A 12,753-nucleotide genomic window follows, 5' to 3' on the forward strand; every position below is an offset into this window, starting at 1 on the left:
ATCCCTATTGAGGTTACAGGGACAAACCATCCCGATGTGTCGAAAGAATAGTAAATATGGCAGGCAACCAGCTTGGCTTAACGGTGAAATCCTTGCGGATCTTAAACATAAAAAAGAAGCTTACAAGAAGTGGAAGGTTGGACATATGACCAGGGAAGAGTATAAAAATATTGCTCGGGCATGTAGGAATGAAATCAGGAGGGCCAAATCACACCTGGGGCTGCAGCTAGCAAGAGATGTCAAGAGTAACAAGAAGGGTTTCTTCAGGTATGTTGGCAACAAGAAGAAAGCGAAGGAAAGTGTGGGCCCCTTACTGAATGAGGGAGGCAACCTAGTAACAGAGGATGTGGAAAAAGCTAATGTACTCAATGCTTTTTTTGCCTCTGTCTTCACTAACAACGTCAGCTCCCAGACTGCTGCGCTGGTCATCACAGCATGGGGAGTAGGTGGCCACCCCTCTGTGGAGAAAGAGGTGGTTAGGGACTATTTAGAAAAGCTGGACGTGCACAAGTCCATAGGGCCGGATGCGTTGCATCCGAGAGTGCTAAAGGAATTGGCGGCTGTGATTGCAGAGCCATTGGTCATTATCTTTGAAAACTCATGTCGAACGGGGGAAGTCCCGGATGACTGGAAAAAGGCTAATGTAGTGCCAATCTTTAAAAAAGGGAAGAAGGAGGATCCTGGGAACTACAGGCCAGTCAGTCTCACCTCAGTCCCCAGAAAAATCATGGAGCAGGTCCTCAAGGAATCAATCCTGAAGCACTTACACGAGAAGAAAGTGATCAGGAACAGTCAGCATGGATTCACCAAGGGAAGGTCATGCCCGACTAATCTAATCACCTTTTATGATGAGATTACTGGTTCTGTGGATGAAGGGAAAGCAGTGGATGTATTGTTTCTTGACTTTAGCAAAGCTTTTGACACGGTCTCCCACAGTATTCTTGTCAGCAAGTTAAAGAAGTATGGGCTGGATGAATGCACTATAAGGTGGATAGAAAGTTGGCTAGATTGTCAGGCTCAACGGGTAGTGATCAATGGCTCCATGTCTAGTTGGCAGCCGGTATCAAGTGGAGTGCCCCAAGGGTCGGTCCTGGGGCTGGTTTTGTTCAATATCTTCATAAATGATCTGGAGGATGGTGTGGATTGCACTCTCAGCAAATTTGCGGATGATACTAAACTAGGAGGAGTGGTAGATATGCTGGAGGGCAGGGATAGGATACAGAGAGACCTAGACAAATTGGAGGATTGGGCCAAAAGAAATCTGATAAGGTTCAACAAGGATAAGTGCAGAGTCCTGCACTTAGGATGGAAGAACCCAATGCACTGCTACAGACTAGGGACCGAATGGATAGGCAGCAGTTCTGCGGAAAAGGACCTAGGGGTGACAGTGGACGAGAAGCTGGATATGAGTCAACAGTGTGCCCTTGTTGCCAAGAAGGCCAATGGCATTTTGGGATGTATAAATAGGGGCATTGCCAGCAGATCGAGGGACGTGATCGTTCCCCTCTATTCGACATTGGTGAGGCCTCATCTGGAGTACTGTGTCCAGTTTTGGGCCCCACACTACAAGAAGGATGTGGAAAAATTGGAAAGAGTCCAGCGAAGGGCAACAAAAATGATTAGGGGTCTGGAACACATAACTTATGAGAAAGGCTGAGGGAACTGGGATTGTTTAGTCTGCAGAAGAGAAGAATGAGGGGGGATTTGATAGCTGCTTTCAACTACCTGAGAGGTGGTTCCAAAGAGGATGGTTCTAGACTATTCTCAGTGGTAAAAGAGGACAGAACAAGGAGTAATGGTCTCAAGTTGCAGTGGGGGAGGTTTAGGTTGGATATTAGGAAAAACTTTTTCACTAGGAGGGTGGTGAAACACTGGAATGCATTATTTAGGGAGGTGGTAGAATCTCCTTCCTTAGAAGTTTTTAAGGTCAGGCTTGACAAAGCCCTGGCTGGGATGATTTAATTGGGGATTGGTCCTGCTTTGAGCAGGGGGTTGGACTAGATGAGCTCCTGAGGTCCCTTCCGACCCTGATATTCTATGATTCTATGAAACTCAGTCCCCACAGTGTGCCACCCTGAAAGCAAGACAGGGCAATAAAGCAATGATTTTATTGAAATTCCATTAACCACTCCTACAAATTTAGCTGAAGCTATACCAAAGATTATTAATAAACTGTCATTATGCCTCTGTGTCTGTTCATTTCTCAGCCAGCATGCTGTCAGTGATAGTCCTGGGCCATGTGGACCAGGTGAAAGGAAGGAAAGATCTGGGTTTGGAAAGGGCCCATTGGGGATAGGACAGTTGTAGAAAACATGGTTGTTCAAAGATTAAAAAAACAACCACCAACCCTCCCCTTCCCCTTGCCTTCCTGTCCCTTTACAATGGGATATGTGCAGAAGGCTGGTGTGGGAGGGGGTGAATGGGTTAGGTGTGAGCCTGCTTAGGTAAATGAACCCTTTGGTTCTCTGAGGAACGTCACAGAAGTCCTTTGTCCCTGTGAACATTAGAAATGTCTTTTACCATTTGCAGTTCCTGGTGTCTGGATACTCCCTGCTCTAAGCTATGCTGCAGAAGAAACGGGGGTGGATCAAGGATCAGCTCTGGCAGTTGCACAAACACAGGGCCATGTCTCTTTGCAGTGGAGAGTGGCTTTCCATGTTTACTGGAAAGTTCAGGGAACAAAATAAAGTTTCAGTGTGACTCTTTCTTTCCCTGTCCCTCCCCCTGCTCTTTGCTGGACACAGAGGCCAGATTTTCTGGCAATGCAGGGTGGGGAAGGTTACGGGGTGGGTGGGCATTCTTAGTGGTTTGCTTTTCCATTTTCACGGGAACTCCATCTGCTAGCTTAGAATACAATACATTTCCTCTTGAATTGCATCCCAATCCTGTAAGCATATTTCAGCAAGTTTTTGGTGTAGCAGAAATTCAAACTGGTTCTTCAGGTTCAACAGCAGTGCAAATATGCTTAGTCCACCTTCATTCAGCAATATGTAGAGGGGTGACCATTACCAGAAATAGCTCTCTGTCATGGACTGCCAGCTCTCCCCCACATGACTGGAAAGCCAACCCTCTTCTCCATTCTAGAACTTTGAAAATGGCTATGTTCTCCAAAAGATGGCCCACCTTTAAGAAATAAATTGGTAACATAGCCCCTGGAAGGACTGAACCATACTGGCCCCTTGATACAGTGCAAGCATTATAATTTTTTAAAAAACATTACCACAGGTATTTTACTATTATTAACCTTTGCTCCTTCCTCAGGTGCTGCAAAAGTTGCCTGACAACGAAGAAGGCATCAGAAGTCTTATTTTCTGAAATGTTAAAATTATCAATATTGTGGCCATTGGCAGCATAGCTATGTTATGTGCAGGGATTTTTTCCCATCCTTCAAAGGAAAAAAGTAGTATAATGGTACCCTTGTGTTTGAATTGGCAGGACCTTCTGCTGTAAAGAGGAAAACCATTCTACCAGGAGGTCAGAAGCAGCACTCCAGAGACAGCAGAGGCAGATGGAGAAGGACCTGCTTATTGCCATGGACAGAAAGAACCAAGCACAATTTGAGTTCAGAGCATAGAAGGTTTAGGTTCTTAGGCAGGAGGCACTGATGAACCAGTTCCTGGAGCAGGATGCATGCCATGGGGAATGGGAGTATGCCCAAAAGAAATTGGCTCATGCCCTAATAAAATCACTCATTCAACTGGAGGTGGAAAGCATTCAGGACCTGCCTGCCACCTTGGTTGCTGCTCTTTTTTGAGAAAACCAGCTATAATTTCTGCTACATGGCTTATGGCAACCACCTGTGGATAGAGGACAGTACTGATTGCCTGGCAAGCCTGTACAGTCACCACCCCAAGAGTGGACTCCCCAACCTCAAACTGGTTTGCAACTGACTAATAGCTGTCAGATGTTCCTAGCTTCCAAAGGCATAGCCAATAATTTCTGCATACATATGGGTTTCTGAAAACGAGTGGTCTGGCACTGGAGGGTGGGTGTAAGCTCCTCGCACAGCTTCATGAAGGCCTAGATCCTCATTTGGAAGTTCTGAAGCCATTAGTCATTAGCCAAAGTTTTCAAAATGATATTCTCCCACCACACCATGCTGATTCTCCTGGATTGGAAATGGGGCATACTGTGGCAATACTGGCAGTGAAAATATCTGTTCCATGGGACTACAGTGAATTATCACTCACCCTCTTGATCAGCCATCTTTGGCGTGTCAGAAAGCTCTGGCCTGATTCCATCAAGTATCTAGTGAATTCAGTACTGCACCTCATGAACATTTTTCCCCATGACAAGTAGCAGGAGAAGAACCACATCAACCAGGACTTGCTTCTGGTTTTCCAGCAGAAGGGAGAGGTGAGTGGGACCTGCCATCACAAAATGTGTGAAGGCGGGAGACAGTTCCAGCAACACACAGAAAGGGAATTCCTAGAGTGTCTCCTGTTGTGCACAATACTCAGGGATATTGTCCCTGAAATGGCAGCTCTAATATGGCAAACCCACAAGTGGAAGTGTGGATGAGGGTACACATGTGCACCCATGCCAAGCACAGCATATGTGGACACTCGGTCCAGCTATGGAGTACATGCACTAGCAGTACATCGACAACTACCTGTGAATGCTTGCAAGTGTAGACGTAACCTAAGATACAGACTTTGACTACACAATCACATACTAATTTCTCAAATAATACTCTATATCATCACATTTTTTCTATAACCTTAGATACACATATATAGCATCTTGTAACATTGCTTTCTTTCCTATATACTAATGTTATTTTTATCTTTCATGTTTTTATTTGTGTTGTTATTATCATTTTGTATTGTATAAAAGTTTTCCATTTTATCTTTGACTTAGGGTAAAACTCTCATTAACTCCGATGGGGTCAGGATTTCACCCTTAGGCTTTTTACAAACATGACCTCTTTAAGCATTTGTTTTAGTAATTTGGTCAGCATGCATTTTACAAGGTATTTTTCCTCCTTTGAGACAAATATACTTCTGGACACTAATTTATTTTAGAGACACAACACTCTCTCCTTCGTTAAGGTTTCAACTAGGTCCCATAATAAACCTTAACTTTTGTACATCCATTGTTAGAGGTTGTCTACAAGATTCATTCATTTGTCTGCACTAGTGAGGTGTAAACTTTAGTGAGCACTAGGGTGTCGTGCATTAACTTGCCCATGTGGACTCTACCAGCACGCAGTAAAAGTTTTCTAGTGTGCGTTAATGCAGTCCTGTTTCAAACAGCACTACAAGCACGTAGAGATAAAATCAGAAAGGCTTAAACAGAAAATGAATTTCACCTGGCAAGGGACATAAAAGGCAGTAAGAAGAGGTTCTTTAAATATATTAGGAGCAAAAGGAAGATGAAGGAACGTGTTGGTCCTCAGTCTACTTAACGGGAAGGAGAGCTAATAACGGATGACATCAGGAAGGCAGAGGTGTTTAAAGCTTATTTCGCTTTTTTGCTTATTTGTCTTCAGTAAAAAGGTTAATGGTGACCAGATACTCAACACTGTTAATATTAACAAGGGGGAAAGAACACAAGCCAAAATAGAGAAAGAAGAGGTTAAAGAATATTTAGATACGTTAGATGTATTTAAGTTGGCAGGACTTGATGACATTCATGCTAGATTTCTTAAGGAAGTAGCTGAAGTAATTCTGACACCATTAGCAATTATCTGTGGGAGTTCATGGAGAACAGGTGAGGTCTCAGAGAACTGGAGAAGGGCAAACATAGTACCTAGCTTCAAAAAAGGGAATAAAGAGGGAAATTATAGATCAGTCATCTTAACTTCAATACCTAGAAAGATACTGGAACAAATAATTAAACAATCTGTGAACAACTACAAGTCAACATGGTTATAAGGAATAGCCAGCATGGATTGGTCATGTTAAACCAACTGTCATGAATCGGGACATTGATTGTCAGGTCTACTGGCTGAAGTGAAGTCAAGCACAGTGGTCAGAACAGGATCCAGGCTTAGTGGTTGGAGCTGAAATTTAGAATCAGGAGTCAGAGCTAGAGCCAGAAGGTCAGTATCTAGAGCCAAAGGGTCTGAACCAGAGTTAGGAACCAAAGCCAGAAGTCAGTGCCAGACTCAGGAACCCAGTAGGATAGCAGGGCTGGAGTGGCCAGGGGCAGTGCAGAAGCAGGAATGGAGATTAGCTGGGAACAAGATAAGCAAAGGAATGATCGCAGCTGCAAGTATAAGTGTTGAGCAGCCAGAGACCAGTTGTTGCTGCTGAGCTTAAGAGCAGGCTTGCTGACTTACTTGGCCAATTAGGCAGCGTGGTCATTCAGGCTGTCCGGCTGTGGCTCAGTTGTGCTCATAGGCTGCCTGGAGACTGAGCAGGTGCAGCTACAAGTCCTCATTCCTGAGAGAAGCTACTTCCTCAAGGGCACCTCCTAGGGCCTCTGGACACAGCTTCTAGGGATGAGCTCAGGAGAATATTTATACCAGCTTGGGGGCATGGATATTTTCTGCTAGTTCCCACAACTGGTCATCAGAGCCATATCCCTCCCAGTCCACTAAATGGTGGAACTTTCCCCAAACTTGATTAGAGTCAAGAATTGATTGGACAAGGTATTCTTCTTGTCATTGGACCATAATGGGTGTTGACAGTGGGTTGGATCAACCTGAGAAGGGGTTCTTGATGTAGGATTTCAGGAGGGAAGCCTGGAACATGGGGTGGATTTTCACTGACTCAGGCAGATGAAGCCTGCATGTCACTGGATTGACCTGTTTGATGATCTTGAACAGCCCCATGTATTGGTGATCTAACTTGGCTGTAAGCTGGAGGTTTCAAGTTCACATCATGACCTTGTCCCCATAGGTAGGCTAGGTGTGGCTTATTTGCATACTGCTTATAGACCTTTTTAGTACTTCTAGATGTTCTATGAGCTCTTGTTGTATATAATGCAGATGAGTGACCAGGTCCATTTCTGCAGGGACTGAGCAGTTTGTAGGCAGCCCCAGATGGAAGCAAGGATGTAAGCCATAACTGGCACAGAAGGGCTTCTGCCAAGTGGAGGCATGAATCACATTGTTACAAGCAAATTTGGCATATGGGAGCAGGGAGATCCAGTCATCCTGGTGGTAATTTAGAGAGCACTGGAGGCATTGTTCAAGAATCTAGTTCACCCGGTCCATCTGTGTACGATATGCAGTGGAGGTAAAAAGTTCTACCCTTAGGAGTCTGAAGACCTCTCACCAGACACAAGAGACAAACCATGGGCCTCAGTCCAACACAATGCCGGTCGATAGTCCGTGGAGCATTCAAGAAAGAGGCAGACCGTTTCCAGGGCAGTGGGAACCATGCAAAAGGGGATAAAGTGTGCCATCTTGTGTAAGTACATCCAGAGGAGCAGTGTAGTTCTACTGTGAAACCCAAGGACACAGTAAACCATGGGCTGAGATGGAGCGAATGGGGTGAAGGAGTCCAAATGCCCTTCTGAGGGGGTTCTTAGTCCAGGAACACTGATCACAGGAGTCAGTGTATTTCCTGAGAGACAAGGTGGGTGAGGTAATTGTGACATTGCACCCCATACTCTTCATAGTGAAATTATTATAATATGATTATGGCATAATGATAATGTATTTTATGCAAGATAAGTCATGTGAAGTATCATTGTAAAGGTTATGACTTACTGAATATGATTATCCTACTTGTATGCATCTATCATTTTTGTTTCTCATGTTAGGACTATTGTCTATGTATCTATTACAAATGGGTTTACGTATCGAAATGCCCACTAGGCAGAATGCACTCAGCCTAGATGGCTGGCTGGGAAGGGCCCATTCAAGTTAATGAACAATTAGGGAGAACAATAGGCCTTAGAAGCAGCTTATCTCCCACTTGGGGAGGGAGGGGCTCCCTGAGGATGCTACAAACAGCCTCTTACTCATGGCTGCTAGGTCACTCCAGGCACAAGTGTCAGGTCACCGGATACTGGACTCCATCTTGGGATACTAGTGTTTTTCCACTGACTGGTGTGGGAACCAAGCTTTGAAACAAAGGGTTCCCACCATATGCAAAAGCTACATAAGGCAGGGGAGTGACATCACTGTAGTTCTTCACTGACTCCCCGCCCAAAGAGACTCCTGGAAACACCTGAGGAACAAAGACTGAACTGGGGGGAAGTGCTGGATGCCCCAATCTGCTGTCCCCTCCCGCACCCTAACTCCCTCCCAGAGCCTGCGCCCCGCACCTCCTCCCGCATCCCAATCCCCAGCCTCACACCCCCTCCCGCACCCAAACTCCCTCCCTCTTAGTTAACTGGCATTTTTCACTTACCAGCACCATGCCGGATAAAACAGTTTTTACTGTAGTATATCAAGCTTAGTTTGTGTGTTTTATTTATTTGCTAGGTAATCTTCTTTGATCCGTTTGCTATCCCTTATAATCAATTAAAATGTTTTTGTAGTTAATAAACTTGTTTTTGTTTTGTCTAAAATCAGTGTGTGTGGAAATCATAATTTGGGGCAGAAAGCTGTTGTATATTTCCTCTCCACACTGAGGGAGGAGGCGAATTTTATGAACTTACTCTGTACACATGTACACTCCAGAGAGGAAGTGCATGCCTTAGGAACTGGGAGGTGCCCTAGCTGTGCCCCCCCCCCATACAGAGCTGATCACAGCTTCTATACGCAACTGGGTGTGTCCCTACCTGATTCTGTGCTGGTGAAGTGCAGGCTGGTGCCTGGGAGAGGGCTTGGCAGGCTGGTCACAGCAGTACAGTGTAAAGAGAGCCCAAGCTGGTGGGTCAGGGGGGTTCAGTGGTACCCCAGTTCCAGGTAGCACCCCGGCGGGGAACCCATCACAGTAATATCTTTTATTGGACCAATGTTTATTGGAGAAAGAGACAAGCTTTCAAGTGCCACAGAGCTCTTCTTGAGGTCTGTGAAAGGTAATCAAAGTGCCACAGCTAAACATAAGATGGAACAGATTGTTAGGCATAACAAAGTACTCTACTTAGGAAGGAACAATCAGTTGCACATATACAAAATGGGAAATGACTGCCTTGGAATGAGTACTGCAGAAAGGAATCTGGGGGTCCTAGTGGATCAAAAGCTAAATATGAGTGAGCAATGTAACACTGTTGCAAAAAAAGCAAACATAATTCTGGGATGTATTAGTGAGAGTATTGTAAGCAAGACATGAGAAGTAATTCTTCTGCTCTGCTCCTCGCTGGTTAGGCTTCAACTGGAGTATTGTGTCTGGTTCTGGGTGCCACATTTCAGGGAAGATGTGGACAAATTGGAGAAAGTCCAGAGAAGAGCAACAAAAATGATTAAAGGTCTAGAAAACATGACCTGTCAGGGAAGACTGAAAAAATTGGGTTTATTTAGTCTGGAGAAGAGAAGACTGAGTGGGGGACATGATAACAGTTTTCAAGTACATAAAAGGTTGTTACAAGCAGGAGGGTTCTCATTAACCTCTGAGGATAGGACAAGAAGCAATGGTCTTAAATTGGAGCAAGGGCAGTTTAAGTTGGACATTAGGAAGAACTTCCTGACTGTCAGGGTGGTTAACCACTGGAATAAATTGCCTATTGGAGATTTTTAAGAGCAGATTAGACAAACACCTGTCAGGGATGGTCTAGATAATAATTAGTCCTGCCATGAGTACAGGGAATTGGACTAGATGAACTCTCAAGGTCCCTTCCAGTCCTACAATTCTATGATATTAGGAAATACTTTCTAACTGTAAGAGTAGTTAAATTCTGAAGTAGACTTCCAAAGGACATTGTTGAATCCCCATCACTGAAGGTTTTTTAGAACAAGTTAGACAAATACCTGTTAGGAATGGTCTAGATGTACTTGGTCCTACCTCAGCACAGAGGGCTGAACCTGAGGACCTCTTGAGGTTCCTTCCAGCCCTACATTTCCATGGTTAACATACACTAGGGAACTTTTAGGGCATACCAGCAGGGTCCACATAGACCAGTTACCAGTCGGAGAACACTTCAATCTCTCTGGTCACTCGATCTCAGAGCTAAAGGTCGCAATATTAGAACAAAAAGACTGCAAAAACAGACTCCAACGAGAGACTGCTGAATTGGAATTAATTTGCAAACTGGATACAATTAACTTAGGCTTGAATGGAGACTGGGAGTGGATGTGTGATTACACAAAGTAAAACTATTTCCCCATGTTTATTCCCCACCCACCCCCCACTGCTCCTCAGATGTTCCTGTTAACTGCTGGAAATGGCCCACGTTGATTATCACCACAAAAGGTTTTCTCCCCCTGCTCTCCTGCTAGTAATAGCTCATCTTAAGTGATCATTCTCCTTACAGTGTGTATGATAACACCCATTTTTTCATGTTCTGTGTGTATATAAATCTCCTCACTGTATTTTCCATTGAATGCATCTGATGAAGTGATCTGTAGCTCACGAAAGCTTATGCTCAAATAAATTGGTTAGTCTCTAAGGTGCCACTAGTACTCCTTTTCTTTTTATGGACCAGTTAGTGCATGACACATTAATGCACATTAGAATTACACCCCTCTGGTGCACACTAGTGCTTACCATGTAGACAAGTCCTTAGCTTCTCACACAAACATTTTTGTGGCTTCTTCCATGCTGCTCCTTTTACACTGAATACCCTCCCTGAAGTCACTTGCATTCCCTTTTGATCCCTCCTCAAGACCCACCTTTGCTGTCATGACTACAAGAAATGAGGCAATTAATGATGAGTAGATTGGGGACAGCTGACTTCTTATGTATAATATTTTAAAAATTCTAATATGTCTGTATTGCTATGCAATGGTCTGCCTATTAATTGGTACTTCCCAGTGGCAGCACAACACTGGTGGTTCAAGACCTGCACTACCTATTAGAACTGATTTTGAAGGAAAGAATAATAAAGAACCATGGAGATAAATGGAAAATGGGATAAAATGCAATATTTTTACCAAAGGTAGATCATGCCAAACTAACTTGATACATTTCTTTAATAATAGATTTTTTAGACAAGGATCAGAATATCAAACAAGAATTGGATGACCTAGAGGACTGGAGTAATAGAAATGGCATGACATTTAATAATACAAAGTGCAAGGTCATGCCTTTGGGACTAATAGAGTAATACAAAAAAAATCAGTTATAAATTGGGGGAACCTCAGTTGCAAACAACAGAGGAGGAGAAAGACCTGAGCGTATTAGTTGATCACAGGAGGACTATGAGCCACCGATATAATAGGGCAGTGGAAAAGGCAAATGAGATCTTCAGATGCACCAGATGAGGTATCTCTAATAAAGATAAGGAAGTAACACCATTGTACTAGGCACTTGTAAGACCTCATCTGGAATTCTGTGTGCAATTCTCGTCACTCATGTTCCAAAGAGATTAATTCAAACTGGAACAGGAGCAGAGAAGGGCTACTAAGAGGATCAGAGGAATGGGGAGTCTTTCTTAAGGAGCGGAAGCTAAAAAAGCTTGTTTTGTTTTGTTTAGTCTATCAAAATGAAGATGGGTTTCAGAGTAACAGCCGTGTTAGTCTGTATTCGCAAAAAGAAAAGGAGTACTTGTGGCACCTTAGAGATTGGTTAGTCTCTAAGGTGCCACAAGTACTCCTTTTCTTTTTTTAAAATGAAGATGGAAAGGAGATATGATTAAGGCTACGATTATGTCACAGAGGTCATGGAATCTGTGACTTCCATTGACCTCTGTGACATTTTCTGGCCCCGGGCTGGAGCTCCAAGCTCCCCTCCCACCCCCAGCAGCTTCCAGCCCCCACCCTGGTGGGGGGACCCTGCAGTTGCCCAACCGGAGGGAGCAGCAGGAAAAACCCCCACAGCTGCCCAGCCGCACTGAGCAGTGTGGGGATCCTGCAGCTCCCAGATTTTGTACACTGAATGAGGTAAGGATGCTGTAGAACAAATAGAATGTGAACATGTAATTAAAGAGTGTATCATGCTCTGTATGCACAATGGGGACTGAATTAAGTTTGCACAAGCAACGTTAATTCTGGCATGTCCTAACTTATGAATGCTTCACTTTGTAATCTTATTTTTTTTAACATTGTTGTATGGGTATGTCATATACATATATATTGATTGCACCCCTCTTCCCACTCTTTGTATATTCCCTGTCCTCTTAGGCCCAACTCTGCAAACATTTCAGCACAGATCAAAGGGAAACCAAATCAACAGGATTACTCATGTAAATAATTTACATGAGTGTAAAAAGCTCCAACGGCTACCCAGTGTGTGAGATACACTCCATCTGTGCGAGTAGAGACAGCAGCACTGTGTCTGTGAGAGGGAAGGGGTGTTACCTGGGATGAATTTCTGCCATTTCTGCTCTAGGTGGTATTTCACACAGCTGTTCCCCGAGGGGTATATTATGATCTGTTCATCAAAGTAACAAACGTTGTTTGCGACTCGAGAGCGGAGCCCAAAGATGTGGAGAGACTGAGCCACAATCACGGACATGGTGTCCCCGATGCTGCGGGTTCTGCTGGGAGAAAGATACAGGGCATAACACAGACCCCACCACCCGTGCCAACGGCTCCCCGTTCTCCCGCTTCGCCCCACCACGCCAGGCTCCCTTCTTCGGCGCCGGCTCCGCGCCTCAGCCCCCTCCTCCCGTCAGCCGCCCCTCCTCGCGCCCCGCCCGCTCCCCACACACCGCAGCGCTCCCCGCGATCCTCCGCGCCTCAAGAGCCTCTCGGCTTGTTGCCATGGAGACCGAGTCCCACAAGCGAGAGTTTGACCCGGAAGCGGAACTGAGTAG

General features: G+C 44.6%; 1 protein-coding gene across 6 annotated transcripts in view; it reads right to left on the minus strand.

The window, feature by feature from the left end:
* Nucleotides 1-12,727, minus strand: part of CFAP57 (cilia and flagella associated protein 57) — a 154,078-nt gene extending 141,351 nt beyond the window's left edge. For 5 of the 6 annotated variants that reach the window (XM_078854151.1, XM_078854149.1, XM_073358043.1 and 2 more), the window contains exons 1-2: nucleotides 12,649-12,727; nucleotides 12,296-12,474 (exon numbers count right to left, since the gene is read on the minus strand). In XM_078854151.1, coding sequence (XP_078710277.1) covers nucleotides 12,296-12,452 — 157 coding nt within the window. In that variant the 5' untranslated portion in view covers nucleotides 12,453-12,474; nucleotides 12,649-12,727. Of the gene's footprint in view, nucleotides 1-12,295; nucleotides 12,475-12,648 lie in introns of those variants that run through there. The other variant, XM_078854152.1, reaches the window with a different exon arrangement.
* Between the last annotated feature and the right edge of the window lie 26 nt (nucleotides 12,728-12,753).

Source organism: Lepidochelys kempii, chromosome 8, assembly GCF_965140285.1.
Source record: "Lepidochelys kempii isolate rLepKem1 chromosome 8, rLepKem1.hap1, whole genome shotgun sequence".
In the NCBI taxonomy this organism is placed as follows: Eukaryota; Metazoa; Chordata; order Testudines; family Cheloniidae; genus Lepidochelys; species Lepidochelys kempii.